At 36.5% G+C, this 26,891-nt stretch overlaps 1 protein-coding gene across 2 annotated transcripts in view; it reads left to right on the top strand.

Moving 5' to 3' along the window:
* The window catches only part of ZNF385D (zinc finger protein 385D), a 917,929-nt gene that overhangs the window by 791,089 nt on the left and 99,949 nt on the right, over positions 1-26,891 (top strand). For both annotated transcript variants that reach the window (XM_047737891.1, XM_047737898.1), the window contains one exon: positions 10,241-10,351. In XM_047737891.1, the coding sequence (XP_047593847.1) occupies positions 10,241-10,351 (111 nt within the window). The remainder of the gene's footprint in view (positions 1-10,240; positions 10,352-26,891) is intronic.

Below are 26,891 nucleotides of genomic sequence, written 5' to 3'. Positions count from 1 at the left end.
CTTTAATGTGCCTGTGTGACTTATATGTGTTCTATTTCCTATTTGATTTAAATCAGCAGATTTGGGCATGACCTGATTAATGAGATTCATGGGAATAAGCCTACCTGTAGTCGAGTGAAGTTATTTGTTAGGTGAACTCATGCACATCATTTGCTATTTGACAAAGCAGAAAACTATGAGATTTGATGTGTATCGGCATTCAGCACCCTCATATACCCCACTCAGAGCTGTGTATTGATCTTGGGTGATTGGTACTTCTGTTAAATTCCCTACCAGCCCAAATTTCAAAGAAAGAAGTGTAAAGACATTCATCCCTCAACGTTTTTTCACCTGTGCACAATCTATTGAGGGATTCGCACGTGATCTTTTACTTTTTGATCTTTTAACATAAATAAAAATTATGATAAGTATTATAACAAAACCCATATTAACCCAGAATTTTACAATTGTTAATATTTTATTGTTTTTTCTTCTAGTTCCAAATTGAGAAGAAATGTAATGTTAGGAATATAACTCTAGTCTTCTATAGCCATTGTCCCAGTCACATTCTAAGATCCCCAGAAGACAACTGTTGTGAGTTTGGTATGCGCCCTTCCTTACACTTTGGTTCACATATTCTTAGCTACACATAAATACATACACAAACCATTTATAGACTGTGAGTGCATGTGTGTGTGTGTGTGAGATTATTAATTTTGTCTTATGGAGTATTTCAAGCATGTACAAAATGGAACAATGAAATGAAAGCTCACATAGCCAGCACTTACCTTCAGGACCAACCTTCATCAATATCCTCACTCGCTCACTTAGCTCTCAAATATCCTCAATTATTTTGAAGCAAATCAGAACCATAATATTTCCTCAGTGCATATTTTACTGTGTATTTCTAAATAATAGTGACTTTTTAAACACACAGCTATGCTATAATTATCACAACTGAAAATAAAAAATAATTCCATATGATAAATACCCAATTTTATTTCCCCTTGATTGTCTTCTAATATTTATTATACTGTTTGTTGGAATCAGGATCCATGTAAGCCCCATTGTTTGGAATTGATCGCTATGTCTCTTAAGTGTCTTTAAAGTTAAAGGTCTTCTTCCCTTTATATTCTAGCTACTTATTTGTTTTAAAATGCCTGACATGTGTTCTGTTGTTCCCTACAGTTTGGAATTTATTGATTTTATTAATGTGGAGACTTTTTTAAGTTGAAGTATAGTTAACATATATTATTATATTAGTTTCAGGTATACAACACAATGATTCAACAACTATATACATTAGGCAGTGCTTAGCTCCAGGGGTGTAGCGACCATCTGTTACCATACAGCATTAATACAACCCTACTTCTGCATGCTGTACTTTCTATCCCCATGACTTATTTATTTTATCCCTGGAATTTGGATCTCTTAATATCCTTCAACTATTTTGCCTGGCCCTCCACTCCCCTCCTCTCTGGCAACCACCAGTTTGTTCTCTGCATTTATGAATCTGTTTCTGTTTTTGTTTATTTATTTGTTCACTTTTTTTTGTTTTTTAGATTTCACATTTATGTGAAATTATATGGTATTTGTCTTTCTCTGACTTACTTTTCTTAGCGTAACACCCTCCAGGTCCATCAATATTGTTGCAAATGGCAAGATTTCATTCTTCTTTCTGGCTGAGTAATATTCCATTATATTTATATATGTGTGTGGGTGTGTGTGTATGTGTATACATACCACATCTTCCTTATCCATTTATCTATTGATGGCCACTGAGGTTGCTTCCATATGTTGGTTATTATAAATAATGCTAAAATAACCATAGGAATGCATATATCTTTTCAAATTATTGTTTTCATTTTCTTTGCGTAAATAGCCAATAGTGGAATTATTGGATCATGTGGTATTCCTATTTTTAATTTCTTGAGGAACCTCCATAATGTTTTCCACAGTGGCCACACTGATTTACATTCTCACCAATAGTGAATGAGGATTCGCCTTTTTCTATGCATGGAGAGGCATTTACCATATTCTTCTACCCCTATTTCTTAAGAATGGGTAATTACATCTAGAGGTTTGATGAAATGCAGGTTTGTTATTTTGAGCATGACTTCCTCACAGATGGTTTTGTACTTCTTCAAGAGATATCTGCTGTCCGGTGGTCCCTTTTTGTTCAGTAGCTGTAATAGATGGCCCTTTCCTAGACACATTATTTCTTTAGGAGATATAAAATGGTGCTCCCTTAATCATTTCTTCTTACTTTACCTATTGACTATGCATGTGTGACTTTTTTTTTTTTTGGTGTCTGATGTCATATTGTAGATATTCTGATGCATTTTATTTTAACTGCCATTGCTGATGAAGAAATATTTAATGGATTCCTTCTAACATCTATATGATGTTCCATTTTATAGCTCTTTGACTATTTACCATTGGCTATTTAGGTTGTTTTAAAGTTTTTACTGATACAAACAAAACTGCAGGGAACTTCTGGGTAATAACCTTGTGGTGCTCATAAACCAGAGTTTCCTCAGAAGATGAATGTTTAGATCTTATATTCTGTTCATTTTCAGTTTTACTAGATGATGCCAAGTTTTTATGCACTTTTCCCAAATCCTTGTCAATACAAAATACTGTTAGACTATTTTTGCTCTCTTTGTAATTTTAAACTTTACTTCCAGAATAACCAATATGTTTTATATTTTATTGACCAACAGATATTCTTCTGCACACATTGCCTTTTAATATGCCTTGAACATTTTGGCTTTGATATGTTATCTTTTAGATATCATAGTGATTTCTAGAGCTCCTCTGTGTAGCCAAGTACATAATCTTTGATCAATAAGGATGTTGCAGACGTTTTCTCGACCCCCCCATTACCATCTTTGTGTGTGTGTGTGTGTGTGTGTGTGTGTGTTAAGGTATATTTTTTTATTTTACTGATGAAAGAAAATCTAGCACAGTGTTTAGAACTATGAAAATGATAGTGTGAGACTATCTGAATTCAGACCACAACTGTAGAACTGCCTAGCTGTGGAACCCTAACCCAATTAACTTCATGTTTCTGTACCTAAACATTTGCATACATAAAATGGTAGCAAAAAGGATATCTACTGCTGTTCCTTCTGTTTAATTTTGCTGTGAATTTAAAACTGCTATAAAAAATAAACTTTATTAAAAGGAGAAAAACAGAAGTATCTTCCTTGTGGGTTTACTGTGAAGACCTAATGAGACAGACGGGCTTTTTTGACAGTGCCTCGCACATGTAAGTGCTCTTTTAAAATTAGGTGTTGTTGGGGTGCCTGGGTGCCTTAGCCGGTTAAGCATCTGACTCTTGATTTCCACTCAAGTGATGATCTTAGTGTTGTGATCAAGTCCCACATCAGGTTCTGTGCTGGGTGTGGAGCCTGTTTAAGATTTTCTCTCTCCTTCTGTCCCTCTCCCCTGCTCTCTCTCCTTCTCTTAAAAATAAACAAACAAACAAATAAATAAATAAAATAAGCTATTGTTTTATTTTCAAATATAAAGTTTATCAGAGTTAAGTTTATTTTTTCTTGAATGGTTTTGGATCACTTGAACCTTTTAAGGCATCTTTCTACTCTTTTTTTTTTTCTTTATTTTTCTGCTTCTGGAAAAGAATGTGGTATTTACTATCATTGCTATAAAATAATAATGGAAGAAACACTTATCTTTAGGTCTTTCTATGTGACAGACACAATGCTACACTCTGTATACTTATTATATAATTCATTGTACATAATAACACAGAATGATTATCATTCCATTTAGAGGTAATGACATAGAAGCTTAGAAAGATTTAAAAACAGCCAACAAATAAGAGCAGCAACATTTTAGACTACATCTTAACCATTTGTTACTTCCTACTTGGAGGGAAAGAGGAAGGATTAGACTTGCTGTCATATATTAGAGCTACAAGAACCTAGAACTGGGATGTGGAGAATTGGTTTGTTGTGCCTTTTCTACTCCTGGTAGAAACATCTCTGGGTTTTAGTGGGCTTGTCAATAGAATCAGAAGGCAAAATCTAATCACTCAGATTCTTTCCAGTTCTAAGAGACTCTGGTTCTTAATAAAAGTTGCACTCATATAGATGATCTGGGCAGGGCTGTTTAAAACTGTGACAACCTAAATATCCAACAACAGAGAATAAGCTAAGTAAATTATGGTACAATTATTTAATGAAATATTATGCCACCATTTAATTGGCAAATATGAAAACTGATGTTTAAATGTAAGTGTTCTTATGATATATTGTTAAACAAAAAAAGAGAAAATATACTATATTATGCTAACAACTATGCAAAGATATGCATTCAAAAATATAAAGATATACAATGGTTGTGTAATAAAGAATTTGTCCTCAGTTTTTAAATTTTATGTAACCTCTAGAATCTTGGAATTTTCTGAGTGATGAGAGGCTTTGTGAATCATGCCCACCTTGGATCACACCTGAGTTTATGCTAATGAGATGACTCGGGATGGAGGTCAGTCACCAGGAAGATTAACCGTGTGATTAGAAGATTGGGCTTTGAGCAGGTAATACCAGTCTGGACCTCTAAGAAGGGGAAAGGGGCTAGAGATTGACTTCATTCACTTTGCCAGTATTTCAGTCAGTCATGCATATGTAATGAAACCCCAATGAAAACTCCAGAGAGCAAGGTTTGGGGCAGATTTCTTAGCTATGAGGTTTTGGGAAGGGGAATGATGCATCCTAATTTCTTGGGGAAGGGACATGGAAGCTCCATTTTCAGGATTCTACCAGATTTCACCCTCTGGGACTCTCTGTTTGGTTGGTCCTGATTTATATCCTTTATAATAGAAACTTTAACCATAGGTATAATGTTTTCTTGAGTCTTGTTAATCATTCTAGCAAGTTATCAAATGTGTAGGAGTCATGGTAACCCCCAAATTTACAGCCATATTGTCAGAAGTGCAGGTGGCTTGGGGACTCCCAAATTTGTGCCTCCAATCTTGGAACCTTCTAGATTGCTGAACATGTTCTATATGTTTATTGGGATGATGATACCATGGAAGTATGCACAGGTTTAAAAAGTCAACTAATTATGTACTTAAGATGTATACACTTTTTAATATAAGTTATATGTCCACTTAAAAGTTAAAGAAAAAGATCAACATTGCACATGTTTCAAATGAACAAATTTGTTGTAGGCTTGGGATAATTAGGATTTTTTATTAGTGTGTTCTAATGTGTGAATGTGAGTAATATAAACTCAGATTTTTCTAACTCATAGTTAGTGTAGTAAAGCCACCAGGGCCTCAACCCAGTGTCACCTAATACTAGAGTCACAAATGTCCAGGACAATGGGTATCACAAAGCTTGATGGTGGTACCTGAGGGAGACAGGGGGCAGAGTGGGCGGTTATGCATCTTAGCTGGCTCTGTTACTTAGTAGTTGTGTGATAGTAGGCGAGGGGCAGTGAGAGTATCTCAGTAAGTTGATAGGATGGAAATGACGCTGATAACCATAAAAAACACTCAGTAAATTCCTGTGAGTGTAACCTTTAGAGTTATTGTTACTGGCCATTGTTACGTAGAAATACCAGCTGGAAGAGACAACCTTTATACTTCTGAACTTCTAAACTTCCTGGCATTTCAGTTTTTATTCTTTGATTTTAAAACTGAAAGACACAATAATAATAGGAACAGAAAGAGAGAAAGTCTCTTAGAGCAGGAAAGGTAAACTCAGGGCAAACCTCCATCCTCAGAAAATACAATGGGCATCCTAGAGAAGGAATCTTGAGCTGTAGCTGTCCCTTGTATACTCACTTACAAATCAATTTAGCAGAATGCCCAGAGGAGATGTGAGGGAAAAGCAAGACCTGAGATAGAAATGCAAAGATCCTTAAGCTTGAAATGAAGAAAAACATATTCATTTGGCTTTAAATAAGGCCATAGGCTGAGTTTGAAATTGAATTTTAGGCAAGAGTTTGGGTCAGCATTTCAATAGGTAGTGTATTGTTCTTACTTTTGTTTGTTTAGGGGGCTGGATAATGTATTTAGAATACCCCACTTCAGAAATTAGATAAATATGTATTACAATATCAGGAAGATTTTACCATTTAATTTAGTTAATTCTGGGCTGCCTGAGTTAAGCGAAATGTGTCAAAGCTTTTATGGATCTGATTTCTCTGTGTTACATTTTTAGTTTGGTGTCTTTACTTTCTTTTAAAGGCTTTACATTTCATTCATATTCTTATGTTGGTTTATATTACTGGATCATTATTTTCCAAACTGTATGCACTGAACAAGGATGCTAAATTTAAAAACAAAGAAAACCAAAGTTTTGGTTATATTATTTTAGAAATTATTTATTCAAAACAGATGTTTTTATTACAGGTCATCTCAGAGAATTTAATACTTTATTGTGTGCTGTGAATGTCTAGGCTGTACTATCCAGGTTTCCTGCAATATATTTGACCCAAGAACACTTTTTCCTACCTACACCCATTGACATCACTTGAAACTGATTTTGTGGAAAAACTCCTAATGATAATATGCATACACACAATAAGGTATCATTGTTTTGGCAGTACATACCTATTGTGGGTAAAACCAAAACATATGACTTTCTTTTCAAGCAAAATATTTGATTATAATGGTAAATAATGATATGTTTTGACAAAATAACCAAAGTGGCTATGTGTGTGTGTGTGTGTATTAGTGTGCGTGTGTGTCCCCTTGATTGATAACAGGTGCTACTTTTAGTTACTTACCATGTGATATCACTTAATTAACTATGTAACAATAGAAGTGGTTATTATTGAGATTTTGTCCTTTCATGATTCTTTATTGTAAATGGTTTTACTTATACTTGTAGATGTATATATTAGACAGGTGAATATGATTCATGCTCATTAATAAAGGTATTAAACTTACCATTTCATTGTACTGGATTTCTAAAATGATAAAGAGAATTACTTTTGTTGGTGTAACTATAGTTTGTTAAATCCATCTTCGAAATATAACTCAGTTAAGTGGGTGTTGTTTTTTTTTTTAAGTATACTGGGAAATAAAATTGTCTCTGAAGAAAAATACACTACTTTGCATCTTGAAATTTGATTTTTGTACTCACAGTGATCAGAGCATCATTCAATGCAAATAAAAGAATTAAATCTAGAGAATATGCCACATTTGCATTAAGTGTCTAGTTCCAAAACACCTCCTACACAAATCTGGATTGAATATGGTGACTGCTTTCCCAGTGTTCCTGAAAGACCAAAATAATATGCTGCTCACTAATATATGATAAAAATTCAGCACTACTCATTTTCAGAGAACATCTTTAATATAAATGCATAATTTATTCTTATTTTATAGTATCATTTTAAGAGGGCTTCTTATAATAACCCATTCCTAAATGGGTTATAGACATAATTCACCTTATCCCCAAATAGAAATGGTTCCCATTTATGCACTGAGCAGATGCAGTAGCATATGATGAAGCAACTATCTCTGAGTCAGTGACCTCTTTCTGCTTTTAATATTTCTTTAGCTTCTGGCTAAAAGGCAAATTATCCCCTATTGTTCCCTGTGATTGTTGTCCAAGCAGCATTGTGATGGCATCTTTAAAAAAGGTATAAAAGTGATCCGGGGAAGCAAAATGAAGGCTATTGGAGTATCCCAGAGTCACATAGTTGTGTGACTCTTGGCTTTCTCAAGCCTCTGCATCTTCCGCTGGGCTCTAAGGAAATGAGGGTGAGATGGGATTGAGGCAGGCTTGGAAGATTAGCTGGGGTAGAGGTAAGGGACTTGAAAGAAAAATATATAAAGAGAAAAGAACTGTATACTATGGCCTGTGACTTTTCATACTATTATTCATACTACTGACAGTAGGTCTAGTCTAAGAAAGAGAATGTAATTTTAAGTTAGTTTTTAATGTCTGAATTAAGATGCCAAACTGAATTTAGGAATGAGCTTTTTTTTTTTTTAATTTATTTATTTGACAGATCACAAGTAGGCAGAAAGGCAGGCAGAGTGAGAGAGGAGGAAGCAGGCTCCCCACTGAGCAGAGAACTCGATCTTTAAAAAAAAAAAGATTTTATTTATTTATTTGACAGACAGAGATGACAAGCAGGCAGAGAGGCAGATAGAGAGAGAGGGGGGAAGCAGGCTCCCCGATGAGCAGAGAGCCCGATGCGGGGCTCGATCCCAGGACCCTGGGATCATGACCTGAGCTGAAGGCAGAGGCTTAACCCACTGAGCCACCCAGGTGCCCCCAGCATGGATGAATCTTAAAAGAATTATTCTGAATAAAAATGTCAGGCACAAAAAAACACACATGCTCTGTGATTCCTTTATATGAACTTGAAGAAAGGGCAAAAAAATAGTGACAGAAAGTAGACCAGTGATTTCAGAAGTTGGGTGTGGGAGTGAGGTGTTGAGAGGGACAGTAGGAAACCTTCCCAGGTGGTGGAAATGTTTTGTGTAATATTACTACTGTGTGTATTTGCCAAAGCTATCAAATTCTACACCTAACATTGCTAAATTTTATTACATATAAATTATACCTAACTAAAACTAGTTTAAAAAAGTATGATATGATTTTTTAAAGTATGATAAAATTCATTAGTAAGGAGAGAGGGGTTCCTAGTATATACTAATACTTGGAAGTGACCAGAAAAATAAGGGATAGTGGAGTTTCCTCCAGAATCAGGGAAAGGATTAACATCAAATAAAAAATGTCAAGTGATGATGGAAGGTAAAAATGATTACACCCATGAGTTCTTCTTGATCATTATAACTGTTTAATATATAAACCACCCAGCCTAGTGCTTAGCACATAGAAGACACTTTTAATAAATGCTGAGTGCATTATTTTTATTGTGCATTAGGAGTGCCTAGACAACCTCATAGAAATTGTGATTATGTAGACAGAAGCTTCCTCCTACTTACTATGAAGACAGCCTATCAATGAACTGGTTTGATAATTTGAAATACACAAGAGGTAGAATTTATCAATGACTTGTTTAGGGTAATTAATAAACTACAATGTATCGAAAAGGCTGAATATTCGAGCATCATTTCACAGACACATTCTTGGCTATTCTTGGCTTCTTTTTTTTTTTTTTTTGAGTGTCGTATTATTTCTGAGCTATCCAAACCCATTTTGAGAACTCTCAGAAGAACTTCATGTCTGATGAGAGTTAAAGTTCTGAACTTTGCAGGCATTCAACAAAAGTCATGGCCATATGTGTAATGTTTGATTTATCTGAAATGTTTCTTGGCCATGTGAGAAATTAGTCATGTGCCAACAATGATTTAGGAGTGTGAGGCTCTGATCTTCACGTGCGCTCTGAGAGAGAAAATATAATAGCCAACATTTATTAACACTATAATGTGCTTAGCACTAGGTAGATTTCATGATTAGGTAGATTTATGAATTATCACTAATGAATTTCATCACCACCTTAGAAGACACAGATAAGCAAAGATGTTGCACAAGTATTAAGAAGCAGATCAAAATTTTTATCTGACTCCAACAGTTGAGAACCACTGATGTGGACAGTAGTACAATGCTGGTGAGTTTTATCAGAGCCAAGTTGCTGACATTATGTCTTTGGTGTCACTTGACCTATCCTGGGAATATGGGATGGAGAAAGATAAACTGGTTTGGTCCAGACTCTCTGAGCCTCAAATAGTAAGTCCATAGGAGAGCAGGCTATATTAAATGGTCATAAATGATTTTTGAATGAATAGATAGCTCCATGCATTTGAATTCTTAGAAAGTAAGATTTGTATACTATATTCTTAACACAGAAAAGATAACGAAAAGTAGCATAAGGTTAATGTTGGATTATGGCGCATAATTTATTCTCAGAACTACTCATCTGACCAAGTCTACTTATAAGTCCATTTTGGGGCAGTGGCATAGACACACTTCTGTGTAAGATTGCTGGCATTTGCAATAATTTGAGTTTTGATAAACCTTTAATTATATTTTAGGATTATCAAACTGAGACAATTGTTGATCGAAAATGAGAAAAACAGTATGCAAACTCTAATGGGTATTTTTATCATTTTCTTATCATACTGAGCTTTGAGCTTATTGTCTATTTTCCAAGAAAGTAGAAATGCTGTTTCCTAGAATAAAAATGTTTTTTATAATGTGAACAGTAGATTCAAGCTGTACAGACTGGCTCTTTAATGAAATAGGCAACATTCCAATGGAACTGACAAGCTTTATTTCTATTTGTTGTATTTTCTTTCTCATTACAGATGGACCCGATTCAGAAAGCTGTAATAAATCATACATTTGGGGTTCCTCTTCCTCATCGAAGAAAGCAAATCATATCATGCAACATTTGCCAGTTGAGATTTAATTCCGATGTAAGTTTACCATTTAGTATTCACTGAAAAAAAATGTATTATGCTGTTCTAATCTTGCAGAAGAGATTTCTTAAACAATTTTCTCCAATAACTGAGAGTGTCAAAATTCAAAGATAAAATTTTAACTCCTTATGTCCTTTAATTTTGGAGTTTATTTTATTATTTTTGGTTGTTTACTATGGAAACATATAAATTACCAGTATTTTATACTTGCAGTTTAATGGTGTATCTCTCTATATATATTTTGGTCTCTTGGTAATGTTAAATTTAGGTAATACACTTTCCCTTTGGGGAATAGTCAAATTTAGGGCCAAGACTTTTAATAAATTATGCCTCTAATATAAGTCCCAAATTATCTTTCAAGGCCAACATTTTGCTTTGTAATTTTTTAAATCTGCCTTGGTGGTCCCCAATTCCAGACCAGCCCTTGTGTCCTTAGTGAGGTTTGTGTTAGAGTTCTCAAGTTATTACCCTAGAAGTATTGGCAGTTTAATAGGGAGTCTTAAAGATCTCAAAGCACTCAAGCCCCTGATGAATAAATCTTAAGTGGAGAAAATGACAGTGAGGAGACATTTGTGGACCTGACCAGTGCTCGGCAAATTATTTGCAGAGTCACTCATATCTTCCATACCTTTCTAAGGATCACAAAATCTCTGGATTCATCACAGTGAAGCTCATTTTGGCTTGTGGTCAATGTGAAAAATACTCCCTGCCTTCCCCAACCTCCTTTGGTGAGGAGTTGGTCCTGAGAGGTACAGAAAAGAGAAGGAGTGTTGGTTTGGAAGGACTAGGAAAAGAATACTGCTGAAGTATATATATTCTAGGCAAACAGAGGACCCCATCTTGTCAAAGTGGCCCGACCTCCGAGGTGCCATTATCTTGCCCTAAGTGGATGTGCCTTGTGGAGAAGACCAGAACGATCTGGATGCTGGAGATTGTTAGGCCTTCCAATATTTAATCTTTCTAGGGAAGCAGGTCCTTTAGGTGCTCTGGTAATGAGGAGAGCATGTGAGGTAGTCATGCACAGAAAAGAGATGTAACAAATAAACTGTCTTTTATAAACAAATAAATTCCTTCTGTGAGACCATCTCATTTTGGTTAAGGATTGCTATGGTCTTATGAAGTCATACCTATTAGTACAATCATCAGGTAGTTTTATAACATTTCTTCTGTTGGCTTAAAAAAGGGCAGATTGCCTGCATAGCCCCTAAACAGTATTTGTTGATATAAAAAGAGAATACACTGAACGTATAGCGTTTTATTTAAAGAGAGGTTTTTGGTTTTTGCTTTGTTTTTATTGTTTGTTTTTCAATACTGAGTGCTTTGATTTGATTTAGATTTTAAGAAAGTTGTCATAGTTTATTAAGAAAAAAATCTTTTCAACTGATAAATGTCATATAATAATCTCTTTCAGTAAAAAAAAAAGTCCTCTTGACCTGTACATTAGAGTTCTGAACTCAATACTTGTGATTTTCATCATTTCTAAACATTTAGTGAACGATCATATAGTTCTGTAATTGCTGTTTTAAGTCGATCTTCCTTGATTTCTTTCCTTCTTAAATCTTATTGATATTTCACTTTGGAACTGATCAGATAATAATACAAAAGTCTCCCAGGAGCCGTGCTGTCAGCTCCTTACATCTAACGGGGGTTATTTCAACATCTCCTCCTGCCAACAATTTCACTGTCAATATTTTATCCTCTGTGTTAAGTAAAAATCCTGTAAACTGGGAATCAGAAAGAGACCTCAAGCTCATTGCACCCAATTTCCTGCTAAATCTAAGAAAACCGTCTGCCACCTAGGCTAGGTCCTTGGTTGGTGATCTCCAGCTATGGGTCACTCACCTCTTTCTTTTCTTTTCTTTTCTTTTCTTTTCTTTTCTTTTCTTTTCTTTCTTTCTTTCTTTCTTTCTTTCTTTCTTTCTTTCTTTCTTTCTCTCTCTCTCTCTCTCTCTCTCTCTCTCTCTCTCTCTCTTTCTTTCTTTCTTTCCTTCTTTCTTTCTTTCGAGTGTTTCTAATCCTGTTGATGGATATCAAAGTCATGCTTAAGGTCTTCAGAATTATTACCAGCTATGCATTAACAATAGCATACAGAACATTTATGTCTTTTATAAAATGTAATCTTGTTTTATTTCCTGGATAAGAGAGAGTAGCAATTTATTTTGCTAATGAAGTTTCAAGTTGATACAGAAATCAGTATGTGTTTATCGGGCACAGTTGCTTCTCATTCTCACAATTGTGCTTTCAGGTGTGTATGGCATGTGGTACATGGAAACTGGCCAAGGTATTTGGAGAATTTAGACTAATTGGTCTGGGTCATAATGGTTACTGCATTAATCTTCAATTACTGCTGTAATAAATCATGGCAAACTTCGTAGTTTCAAACAACATAAATGTACTATCTTATCTTTCTGGAGGTAAAAGTCAGAAATGGGGTTCACTGGTCTAAAATCACATTGTTGGCAGGCTTGTGTTCCTTCTGGAGGCTCCAGGGAAGAATTCAGTTCCTTGCCTTTCCAAGCTTCTAGAGGCTACCCTTTTGCTCATGACTCCCTTCCATTGTTACAGCAAGCAGTGGCCAGTTGAATCCTTCTCACATTGAATGACTCTGACCCTCCCTCTTTTGCCCCCCGCTTCCAAATCTAAGGACCCTTGTGATCACAACGAATTCATCTGGATGATCCAGGATAACTTCTCTATTTCAAAATCAGCTAATTAGCAACCTAATTCCGTCTACTAACTTAATCCGCCTTTGTCATATAATGTAACAGACTCATAGTTTCCAGGGATTAGGTCTTAAATATCATTATTCTGCCTGCTACAGATACTCATTTGGATGTTTGGCTTAGATTTGAACTGAATTTTATGACCACTTGAATTTATCAGATAATTACCCAGTATAGCTTCATTGCTCTATATAAACTGGACACGTGTGAATTCATTGCTTGTTTTTTATCTTGAATCTCAAATGAAAATTCCCTCTGCAGTGACAATTTTTAAAATGGCAATTTTAAAAAATGTGAAAACCCAATGTTATTAAATTTATAAATGACATGGCAACACTTTACCTATGATTTACAAACAAAATATAATTTTTGTAAAGTTGAAGTACAGGAGCAGAAATTCCTTTAGAGACTTAAATGTCTCTGTAGCATTCTTATGTCAATAAGGGGAACTAATGTTTTGGAAATATGAGATTCGTTTATGAGTGACTGGTCATGTCCACAAATATTACCTTTATAAAATATTTACTACTGAGTGCCATGATCAGTTGGACTTATCATCCATTCATTCACATATAAGAAAATAATCTACATTAAAAGAAAATACAAATATTTTCTAGATAGATACATATAGATATATCTCATATTTGACCATTTTAAACCCAAGAAAAGACTTCTTAATCCCCCCAAAACTGCATCTGCTTCTTCCAGGTGAATCTGGAATTTATCTTCCTGTTTCTGTTCTTAAACCTAGAATTATTTTGGAAAAGTAACACTGTAATTCACTTGTGTGCTTGGTTGCCTCCTCAATCACATAGGAAAGTATTTTTGCCTTATGAACCTTTTTACATTTCAAAGCTTCTTCCCCTTCCAATGAAAATAATAACGTGTAGTTCTTTTCATCTTTGCATCATGAAAATTCAATTTCCTTTTCCTCCATGCTTTTACATATTTTTTAACCCTTCATATTATAACCTGTGTAGTTTGGTGTTATGTAATACCTGTACAGTACATTTTCTATTTTTGGCCCTGCAGAAATCTGTTTAAATGGCATATTATACTATATGCACTTAAATGAGATAGCTTTCTCCTAATATAGGCTTTTTCTTTGAAAAAAAAAAAAAAAGAGCTTTTCTCGACATTTACATGAAACACACATAAGGGTTATGCAAGAAGTTCCCGACTAAAGACCAGAAGGTTGTAATTTGTCCAGTTATTTTATCAGCATCTTTTAAAATAAGCATAAATTACCATTGAGCTGAGCAAGTTATTAAGTGTACCTTTGAAAGACAATTTATAGCAGGACCAGCATGGACGTAATGTTATTAAGTGAGATGTCAAATGATTGCTTGATGACTATTTATAGAATGGAAAGTAAGATCTCAGGCCCCAAACCAAAGAATCATTAAGTTGTAGCATCTAAGAGTCAGTATGGTTAACCAACAATAGTATTTCATAATATGTTAGAGACAGAAGAAAATGTTTCTAATTTCCCATATGGAACCTGAGGAGCAGAGAATATAGGAGACATACAAGGCCACCCAGCCAGTCACTGGCCACTGGCCAGCAAGGTCAGTGTCCACTCTTGTGGACACTCTTGTCACTGGTCCAGGCCCATCTGGTCCAGGCCGAGTAGCCAGTCCATCCAAAGGCTCCAGCCAATCCTACAGTAATGGTGTGGCTAGAGATCTGTGTGCTCCTGGAGAGGGGAACCTGGGGGCTCCTTCCCTCGCAGAATTAACTGGATGTGTCAGCTGCTGGGGAAAGTCCTCTAGAGCCTGGGCCAGGCCTGGCCTATCAGTGCTTGTGAGTACTTTTCAATGGCATCACCTATATTCAGTCACACAATTGAATCATAAACATGGTGAAAATTTAAGTACAAATGCAAATTAGTGAGTGATAATATAGTAGCAACGTGTCCTTTATGACTGAGGACCATTAAGCATCAATTACAACAAGATGCTGTTTTGTAAAGAAGAAGGGAAAACTATCTCATTAGAAAGTCACAATCCTTGGCGCCCTTTGACCCCTCCAGAGGGGATTCTTGGGATTATCACTGAGATAATTGATACATTTTTCAGTGGTATTATAAAATAGAAATTACTGTTGTTTTTCTATATTTTAGCACTCTGGAATGTAGTAAAATTAACCAATATGTCTGAATTTAATTTATATCTGTGTTAACTTCTGTAACCAAATGAAACAATATAATGATGAAGTTGCGAAAAAACATTTTTCTTACCAAATGACTAAATTAGATAATTAAATTCTTGTAATATAACGACATCAGACACATCTTTTAAATATTTAAATCTATAGTCTTCTGGGGGGTGTTGATATTTAAAGGAAATACTGCATGGAAGGAGAGAAAAAAAAACTAATGGTGGTTGTGCTGGAGTTGAAGAACTATTCCTACTTCTTTCTACTTTTATTTTCCAAATTTCCTTTATAAGCATGCTTAAATTTTATAAGCTAAAAATGTTTTGTTGCATCTACTATTCTACTATGACTTAAAAAAACACACACACACATATTTTGTCCTAAATTATAAATTCCATTTTGAAAGCCTCAGTTAAAATTTTCTAAATATTTCTTGCCTATTTCTGGCAGTGTCTGCTGTCTCAAAACATGTCCAGGAGAGTTCATAGATATCGTTGTCCCATTCAGATTTCAGCATTTTATTGTATATCCTAGGATAAGGGTTAATAGAAATCTATGCATGAGGGGGAACCTGGGTGACTCAGTGGGTTAAGCCACTGCCTTCGGCTCGGTCATGATCCCAGGGTCCTGGGATCGAGCCCCACATCCATCAGGCTCCTTGCTCAGCGGGGAGCCTGCTTCTCTCTCTGCCTCTGCCTGCCACTCTGCCTGCTTGTGCGCACGCTCTCTCTCTCTCTGACAAATCAATCAATCAATCGATCAGTCTATGCATGGGGATGTGCATCTAACCCCAAACCCAAAACAACATCCAGGGAAGATAAGTGTAATGGCAGGAAGATCAGGATTTAGACAACCTCTTGTTTAGATCTGCCCCTTTTTCAGTTGGCCCTATGTCCTGGGACTCTTTGTTGAATTTATAAGTTCCATAATCACCTTATTTAAAATGAATAGCCAGGGGCTCCTGGGTAGCTCGGAAGGTTGAGAGACTGCTTTCACCTCGGTCCTTATCTCCAGATCCCGGGATCGAGTCCCCATGTCAGGCACCCCGCTCAGCAGGGAGTTTGCTATGCCCTCTCCCTCTGCGGTTCCCCGAAGTTCGTGCTCAATCTCTCTCTCTCTCTCTCTCAAATGAGTAAATAAATACAGTCTTGAAAAAAAAAATTAAAAATAAAATGAATAGCCATTCCTTAGGCCATGTTGTAAGGATTATAAAACAGAACATGCAGGCAATTGGATTATAAACTGTACAGCCAATGAAATGGAAAGGTCGTTTTTATGTTACAGGATAAATAATGTGGTTATCACTGTTTTGCTCTCTGAATGTAAATTAATTCTAAGAAATACTGAAGTTGGAAAATATCTGTCCTTAAGAAAAGTACTTAAAGGGATCTACCCTGTTGCAAGGGCCTGTGTTCAGCATATTTTTGTGTTGATTTGAGGTTCTCACTCCTCCTATATCTTTACCTTTTACCTTTTAAAAACTGCAGGGTTACCTTGTCCTGAGCAAAGCTGTGTTTCATAGAAACTCTCAAAGTTTCTTTAAGTCTGTTGCTGCTGCTGCTAAGTCCCAAAAGATTTTCTGAGGAACCCAGTCAGAAATTAAATTTCAGGCAGCTTTGAAACAAATATCTCTTTCCTAAGAGAGTGTCTCCTGTTCATCTTCAGGACTCCCAGGGCTATTTAGAACTTTGGCCTGTGCACTGTGGCATTCCCACAGGGTGCTTTTTCTTCTTCAAAAGTACTTCTATGACAGGGCCATTCAGCTTGTGTATGAAGAGACATGTCCGGGGCCTAATGAGGTTTAGTTGCACTGTCATGTCACCCTTGTATTGGGAGCTAGCTCTGGGGCGTGTGATGATGGACTGTAGGTTTGGCTGCTTTTAAATCAAGGGCCTGAGAGGTCCCTTTTGAAGGGCTTATGCTTTGTGTGTGCATTTGGGCCCCATTTCATCACTCAGCCTCACTACCTTCTGCTTCCTGAATGGAGCCTACAGCTCTGTCAGGAATTCTCAGAAAACAAAACTTGGAACTCAAGGACTAGGCAGGAAATATTGGGTCTGGCTGTTAGAGATTTCAGGAGAAAATGAACCAGTCAGGAACATAGGAACCTATTTAAGCATCGTGCTTCTTTGGCAGGCTTTTAAAAATAAAACTTCAGCACTGGGATATTTCGGGACTCTCTGAATCAGGCTTTGATATTCCAGAGTTTCATCTGTGGATGGGATGAAGGGTAAGAGACGGAGAAAAGAGGACTCTTTATAAAAGAATCTATATTCCTCTGGGCTTTTTTCTTTATAAACAAAGAGAAACAAAATAATAAAATTCACTCTTCTATCAGATTCTCCTACGCATGGAAAATTTGACCATTTTCTCTAGAAAGAGAAGTTGATTTAAGATATCATGAGTAGATAGATGTGTTATATAACTTCCGGGAATCAAAGTGATCTTTGTATTTCTATGAACTACTGTGAGCACCTCAGAGAACAGTCGTGTATCTTAAAGATGTCTAAGAAGTCCTTCTTTCTATTTTAGAGATTGTAGAATTGGAAAAAACAAAGGTCAGAATATTAGTTGACTTTTCCAAGGTGTCTAAGCTGTTGAAACAGATGGTAGGGCTGGAAACAGGGCTCATAACTCCCAGCATAGGCTTCTATTTGCCATATCAGGTGACATGTCCTAAGAGAAATTTATCTTGAGGTTTGCACTGGCGTCAAGTGACCATTCTCAGCTAAGACAACTAGTCACTTAAGTTCTACACTCGACACAGAAGTTAATCAAGGTGGATACGCTCATTGCTAAATTGCTAGAAGTACAGATTGCTGGAGTGTAGAAACACCTTTCAAAATTGAGAATCACTTAAAGAACAGTATGGCTATACTAAATATTGAAGGAAGCAGGAGAGAATCTGTGCTGAGCTCTTCATCCAACAGCACCTACTGGAGGCAGTGTTTTCAGAAGAGTGTTAAGCATGGGCAAAGCATGAAAGGACAGAAAGTGGAGAAAGTAGAATGTGAAGCAAGATGTGTATTTCTTTTTTCTTTTTAAGGTTTATTTATTTATTTCAGAGGAGCGAGAAATAGCATAATCGTGGGGGGGTGTGCGGAAGAGGGGGGCAGAGGGAGAAACAGACATCCTGCTGAGTGTGGAGCCAGATGCAGGGCTCCATCTCAGGACCCTGAGATCACAACCTGAGCTAAAATCAAGAGTCCTATGCTTAACTGACAGTGCCACCCAGGGGACCCTCCCTTGTCCTTTTTGTTATATGTCATTATGGTTCTTTCATTCAGCACTTAATATACCTTTGGTCTTGCCTTGGCCCTGGAAACTAGGGCAGTAGAGGAATTTGTTCCTGGGCATAGAAATAAAGGAATTTAAGAAAAAGTTAATTCCTAGTAGCGTCTAATCTTTTGTCATTTGGATTTTGTGGCCCTTTGTATCCTGGCTTCCTCAGCTCTGTTGCTCTGTGCTGTCTCTTGTTGAGTCCTATTGTCTACATTAATTCAACCAGAATTATTGTACCTTTTTCAAGGGTTCACATGGCCAGGAGATTATACATGAAATGAACATACCCACTCATTTTACCACCTCCACACTAAAACTTTCATGTGATGACTAGTTTAAGGGCGGCTATTTGGTTTTATTGCCGGCTTAGGGAGATTGAAATTGTACCAAGCACATGCTATAAATTGCACACTGCATTGGGATTATGGTGCTAGAATTTCTTAGATGACATTGGAACCAGAACTTGAGAAAATGGATGTATTCCTTCAGACTCTCTAGATTTCTGTATAATCTAAGTCTGTTTTAGAACACTGTAGTACACCCAACATTCTGGCCCAGATTCACCTTTTTCAAGCCTGCCAAACCTCATTTTAAATGCAAAATACTGCCTCTGGGATCTGTTGTCTCAGTCCAAATCTATGTTTTGATGTTAATTGAATGTGATAGTGGTAAAGGTTGCAGTCATTTGGGGAGTTTATTCCTTGGGAGAAGAGAGGGGGGAGGGCAAATGAAGGCATGGTGTGCTATGAAAGTTTAATTTTCTGTGTCTGTGTGTGATTTTCAGTAATACTTTGAGAAGCAGAGAGATAACTTTTAGGAATTGCACAGGTAACATTGAGCTGTTGTGGTTTCCTTTTTAGTGAGCCTTTAAATTCCTTACATAGGAAATCTGTGGAGACTGAGGTATGGCAAATTTATTCTTATCAGGTTTATCAGGATATCAGATCCGTCTGTACAACTTACACCTTCTCTTAGATGCCTTTATAAATAAGGTTGCAGAAGGTAGTCTCCTAACAGGTTTTTTTATCCATTTCCCAAGCAGAGCTTATTTTCTCTGCATCAGCGAACTTGTCATGATAATCAACTTTTTTGTCCCAACCATCAATCACTCTTGATTACAGCTGGGTAGAAGTTCTGTTCTGTTGATCAGCTCATCAGTGCACATGATATTACACCTGGAGGCCAGTACAAATCATCCCTCGATGGGGAAAGCGTTTCCCTTCAAGGCTTTTGTCGATGGTTTTATCATTTACATTTGGGTCTCACTGAGTTGTCATGCCTATCTTTAACTCTGCTCTCTCATATGAAATATTCTTCTGAAATAGCTCTCAAGGTTTGGTTGATAATTTGTACTATATTGTTACTATTATTGGGCTTTTGCCTTCCTAATGTAAAAGGGTAGCTTATAAACTATGGTTTCCTTATTTTCATATCAACTTTTTCCCATTCTTAATGCAGTTATTGTAGAAATTAAAATCATATGAATTATAATTCGATGAATATTCAGTACTTCTGTAAAAAAAACAGTTTAGCATATGTTTTAGTAGAATGTTTGCAAGTCTCATTTTGTTGATTTTTAATGGTTTCCTAAGTTAGGGGTTTTTTTTATTTGTTTTATTTTGTTTTATGTTTTAGCTTGGGCTAGGGAATATTTATCTTTAATTTTCATCTTATTTTAAGTAACACTAAATAGCTATGTTCATGTTTTAAAAAACACTGAGAAGTAAATGCTTTAAGATCAATTAACCAAAGACAGCATTACTCTTAGCTGTGTCTGTAATATTTGTTATAAGCAGTAAAATTATTTCTTATCTCTTTAAGTCAACTCATATTTCTTAAAACAGGAGCATTTTCAGAGTAGTACTAGGGCAACATTATCATGATAAAATATTTATTGATTTCATAAAGTATTTAAAATAAATATATGATTAAAGAAACATTTAATATATCCTTTGTGTATGCCACAAAGATACTTTCTCTGTTTGATGCATTTTGTTATATTTTATTACTTTATAAAATCCAAAACAGTAATTTAGAGAAGCATAAAGGATATTTTAACATTTAGAGTGCAAAACATAAAGAAAACTGAATGAAATATGAAATTAGAAAATAATGTGGATTTGATTGGGATTCCTGCCTTCCCCTTAGAAAGGATTAACTAGAAAAGCCTGAAATTTCTTCTATGGCCGGACTTCCTATGATGATGATTTATTCCTATTTTCGAGTGAAAGAAGAAAGACAACAAGGAGAGACTGCTATTTTCATTTGATACCAACATTTAGATATTATTAGTTCTTACTTTAATCGGTGAAACAAAACAAGGGCAAATGGCATCAATTAACAAGAAAGTGATCCATGTAGAAACAGAAATTACAAAACACTAAATTGGATTTGGGTTTGTTTGTTTTTTAGTTTTTATTTATTTATTTGACAGAGACAGAGATCACAAGTAGACAGAGAGGGGGAAGCAGGCTCCCTGCTGAGCAGAGAGCCTGATGTAGGGCTCGATGTGGGGCTCCATCCCAGGACCCTGAGACCACGATCTGAACCTAAGGCAGAGGCTTAACCCACTGAGCCACCCAGGAGCCCCAGATGTGATTTGGTTTTGAAAGGCTGAGTTAACAGCTCAAACTGTGGTCTTGAGAGAAATCTGTGGTCTTGACTCTCTTCCCAGGATAGGAGCTGATCACTTTAGGCAAGAGATTCTTTGTCATTATGCAGGCTTGACAACTAACAAGAGTATTTGCACCCCCTCTTGTGGCTCCTCATTAGCAGTCAGCAGACTGGATCTTATAATGAAGAGTAGGTCAAAATAGTTCATCTCTTCTTAGCCCAGAGACTCCATTCAAATGGTGTGCCACAGGAACTTGTCATCTTAGCCTGCCATATGAGTTTTATACTTTTAAACAGTAGCTACAGCATATAACCTAATGCCCAACGTTGAAAATCACACCCGCATAAGTGGCCATGTTTATATTATATTCATAAAAAAGATTGGCTGAAAAATTTATTACAGTTTATTGGAGACTGGTATGAAATGACAAACCTTTATTTTCAGTAACTCAAGGAGAGGTTTCCTACTCTTTTTTCCCCCATTGTTTACCCTGTGGAGATGTTTAGTTACATCTAGGAGTAGTTCTTTAGCACATTCCACATTGGCAGAGAATTTAATGCAGATTTTGGAAAGTGAGAGATTTGTGGTGGGATCCAATTACAGAAATTTTACCATGTCACCTCCTCTAACTTGAAACACATTGTCAGTCTTTACATTGAAAAAGAAATGCTGAGAATTAAAACCTCAGTGGAAAACAAAGATTCCACCAAAGGTATTTCCACTGAAGGTACAAAAACCAAGGGGGTTCTTTGTTGTTTTAAAAAAAAAATTCCTAAGCTACTGAAGAGTCTTGAAAGAGTAGGTGCTAACATAGTTGTATCTCATGAAGAGATATATTCTCTATAAAAAGTTTCTGAATTCTAGTTTACAGAAGAATGACTTCAGTATGTAGAGGTGGAGGAGGGGAATAAGTTAAGTCTATATCCATATTTATGGATAAATCCATATTTATGGATCTAAATCCATATTTATTTCTTCAGCTGAAATCTCTTCCTCAACTACATATTTGAATATCAATGGCTTACTTAGTATCTTCACTTGGTTAGCTAGTAGACACTGCAAATCTAAAATGTTGAAAACTATAGGCCATGGCTTGTTCCCTAAGCCTAACTCATAGACAGCATTTCTCTGATAATGGCGGCTCCATGTTTCTGATTCATCTAGAAAAAATACTGGAATTATCTTTTCTTACTATCTCACACCTTATGTTCAATACTACAAAATTATGTTGGTTTTATCTGCAAAGTGTATCTAGAATCTGATCACTCTCCACCATTTCCATGCTACCTCACTGGCCCAGGCCACCATCCATCATCTCTCATTTAGATTATTATGAACATGTGCTTAATTATTCTTGCTGCTTCTACTCCTTTTACTCAACATTTTAAAAATATAAGTTCAGACCAGACGGCTTTTCTGTTTAAAACCCTCCAGTGTGGTATGTTTCTCTAGATTTAAAGACAGAATCATTAGAATGGCTATCCAGCCCTATGAGATGTGACTTTCAGGGGCCTATGTGACCTCTTCACTCCCATCACCCCCTCACTTGCCCCTCTACAGCCGCACTGGCCTCTTATGCAGAGCCGGAATGAGGGTAAGGCAAGGGAGGCACTCAGGTAAAATCTTGAAGGGTTGCTAAAAATCTGAGCAACCAGAACAAATACAAAACGCAATAAAAAGATAAAATTGGCCAAGTGTGGCCCATAGGCAGGCCACCTGCCTTTGTAGATAAATTTTTACTGGAAAAAGGTGAAGGAGGCAGAGTTATATAAGTACAAGTTTGGATTTTGTGTGATTTAAAAATTCTGATATTTTGTCTACCATGGATTTTCTTTGCATTGATTTTAAATTTTAAAAAATGCTGCATGAAAATATTATTCATTTTTATCACAGAGTTTTTTAGTATTCCCTTAAATTTTTCTCCTGAGGCAAGCACTTCACTTACCTCAACCTAGTTCCAACCCTGCCCTTACTATACCTTGAATACACCAGGCTTGTTCCTACCTCTAGTTCTTTGCATGGACTCTCTCTCCATCTGGAATTCTCTTTCTTCAGATTTCTACATTTTTTTTCAAACTTTATTCAAATTTTATCACCGCATGATTCAACCACTGTGTTTAGGATTTCAACCCCTGTCATTCCTACTCTCCTTACCTGATGGTTTTTCCCCTAAGAACCAATTACATCCCAGTATACTTCACCATTTATTTATTTATTAGGTTTGTTGTCCACTCCCAATTAGAATGTAAGCTCTATTGGGGCAAAGATCATTTGCATGTTGGTTCACTGTTTTATCAAGTAATTAGAGCAGTGCTTGATAGATAGTGCTTAATAAATATTTATTAAGTGTGTAAGTTAATGGCTAAATGAATGTTATGATGCCTACCTGAGATATGTATGTGTGTCTGTATATATAAAGTAAAGCTTTTATACACACACACACACACACATATGTGTATGTATGCATGCCTACTTGAGATATGTATGTGTGTATATATATGAGTATATGTATATACATGTATATGCATACATATATATGCATATATACACACACATATACATATATACACACATGTGTGTGTATACACACACATATATATACACATACATATATACACATGTGTGTGTATACATACATGTCTTGCTCTTCTTTCATACTCAAACCAGAAAAGCCCACACCCCATGACAAGGAATGGAGAGATTCTTGGGAGAGATGGAAGAAACTCCTTTTGCCCTAGGTCACCCTTTGTGAACGAATATGGTCTTCCTCTTGTGAGTTTGCTTCATAGTCTGACTTCAAAGTATTTGGTCTGTCCATGTACATTAGATGGTTTCACAGTGGATCCAGGCTTTTCTTGGTATCTTAATACCGAACGCATTGTTAGGCTCTTCCGTCATGTGCTGCATCAACAAGTAAGATGAATACCTAATGATGTAAATATCCATATGTCCACTAGGGCAATAGTAAATGGAAAAGAAAGGCACTGTATTTCCAGATGAATTGTTGGTATTTTATCCGCAGGGAGATTTAGGATGATCAAGGGCTCTGGCTGCCCCTAATCTTTGAGAACATAAGGGGATATCAAGCTTGAGTAGACGCAGCGCCTGCTCCCTGTTGTGACTGTGGTTGAATTCATGGCATTTCACTAATCCCACCTGAAGCCCCACCTTCTCTACCAACGACGCATGTTTATCAGTGATATAGACAGCTATGTATCTGAGAAAACTAAGGGGTCACAAGCGATGGTGTGTGGTCCTGGAAAAGTGGGATCACCAATAGGCATGATGAGTGGCACCATTTCATTTTGTTTCTTCTGTACATGATGGTTCCTGTGGAATAGCGAGCATACGTCAAGGTGACCAGTTAGAGGCATTCATGGGTTAAGAGAGTTTCTAGTCTAATATTCAAAGTCAAATAACTTAGACTCACTTAGACTACCAACTTTTCTCTATACAAAGCCAAACTGAAAGAATAACAATAAAAAACCCAAAGTGGTTGTATCTTTCCTTTTCTAATCCTTTACCTATTAGAGCAATTTCCCTTTATTCTTATTCTAATAATTCTTTGAACTCATCTGCAGTTACACAGTAATCGTTCTCCATGTCTAACAAAACAGGAACAGATCGAGACATACATTTTTCTGTTGTATTAACTCTGACGGTTGCCATAGATGAGATTTTTATAGATATAGTACAAGCCCGGGTTCCTTTGGTAGCTCGGTAGAATACTAAGAATCTTCCTAATAACCAGGGGTTAATATTTTCTAAGATTTTGTTCAACCAAAAAGATGAGGATCGAAGCTGTGGAATGATTCAGTGAACTCTTAGGCATTAGGTATTCTAGAGGGGCACTGTTCACTGGCAGTTAAATGAACAAAAATTAAAAGAAAGTCTATCAACTTCATTTGATAATTCATACCTACAGTAACAGGATTCTTCAGAGGCAGAGGCAGTGATGGGTGCTGACCTTCTTCCTTTCTTGACACGACAAATAACAAGGCAAAATGTTACATCCCCACTGTTCTTTGTTCTTTAGATGACTTAGCCTAAAATCAAGGAGTCCTAGATACTAAGAAGACATTATCTGAAAGCTAGTCTACACATGTGTCTTCTGATCTCAATTTTATTTATGTGGAAAAGAGGGCTGAGGCAAATTGAAACACCTGGACCCTCCTCCGTGGGGCTTCATAAAGAGGCAATCGCTCAAAAGAAAACAAATAAACACAAATGGCAGCTAAATATTTCTCTTTCCATGATACTAGAAGGCATGGGGTTATCTTTCATGAACTATTCCTTCAAAAACCATCCATCACTGCAACATTTTTCCCATAGATGAAGGACTAGATTTGCATTCTAAATTAGTTCTTCCAACAGCTGCTGTAAGATAACTTGGCTGTAAGTTAAGAGTTTGTATTTGATCATCTGCCAATGAAGATCATAAAATTCAGCTTGGCAACAGAATTTAGGAAAAGAGGTCTCCTCAGCCCAGCTGTGCTCATCCGAGTGAGTGGCGGGGGTAAAAGCACCAGCGCTCTCCTTCTCCGGTCAGCATGTGAGTGATTTGCTGCTAAGGGAGGTTGAGCTTGGTTCCAGTTCCTTTGTGTTAGAGAGATGAACCACCTTTTGTTGGAGTTTGGAGAGGGGCAGAAGGAGGAGGATTATATTAAAGCTGCTATCGTAAACATTCTGGAGTGTTGACGCAACAATCTGTTCAAATCTTTGGGTGATCCCTTGATAAATCACTACGACCATCATTTCAGCTTTGCACCTAGTCCACGCAGTGCAAGTTCAGCTAAGAAAGGAGTTATTTTCCAGGTTACTATTTGCTCCAGATTCATGAAATGGAAAGACTAGGGGACTTGGATCAGGCTAATCCTGTTGTAGCACGTATTCCTTGTGTGATTTCGAGCAAGTTTGTTTAACTTCTACAAATCTCAGATTCTCACTTTGCGATGAAGGGGATAACAGTACCATGCAAAGATGTCTCTGAGGTTTAAAGAGAGTATTGTAAGAAAAGCAGTAGATTCACAGTAGATATTTAGAGTTAATTTTCTTTCCTTCTTATATTCGGTATTGGCATAAGACACGGTCATGTTTTTCATACTTGTTGTCTTTCCAAAATCACAAACTACATATCTGTGACAAGGATTGGTAGATATCTAACTCCTCCTTTATCTTCCTTCATCAGTTAGATAATTGCATGTTAACTGGGCTCTGCCGATATGTTCTACCCTTTTGGCCAACCCTTCCTTCCAATAAAGCTCTGAGTATGCACAGTCACTAAGTTATTCTTTTAAATATGGGTATATGGTAGAAATTAATTTTAGGAGCAATTTATAGCTTGACTCAGTCACTGACAGGTTGATTCTGGGTTTTCTCTTTTCACTTTCTAATCCTAAGCCACACGATCGTGTATAATAAATGCAGGTTTGACCTAACATTTTTCAAAAATGATATCTAGCGAACTGCTCTTCAGGTATCCGGCAGTTGGCATTTTGCATCGTATAGATGGATAATAGATGCATAGCTATAGTTACAAATAAATAAATTTATATGCCATTGACAGATCTGTGAAAGGTTTGCTGTTGTGGGATTCAGCGGAAGATGACTGGAGTTCAAATGCTCAGTGCACCAGAATGTTCCTCAAAGAGAACTGGCCTTTATTTCCAGATACGAGGCTGTTAGTGCATGGGGGGTGGGGGGAGTGGAACCCAGGCATTTCCCAACTGATAAATAATTGCTTGGTACTTGTGGTTTTCTA

Source organism: Lutra lutra, chromosome 1, assembly GCF_902655055.1.
Source record: "Lutra lutra chromosome 1, mLutLut1.2, whole genome shotgun sequence".
Taxonomy (NCBI): domain Eukaryota; kingdom Metazoa; phylum Chordata; class Mammalia; order Carnivora; family Mustelidae; genus Lutra; species Lutra lutra.
This window is presented reverse-complemented; position numbering and strand designations above follow the sequence as displayed.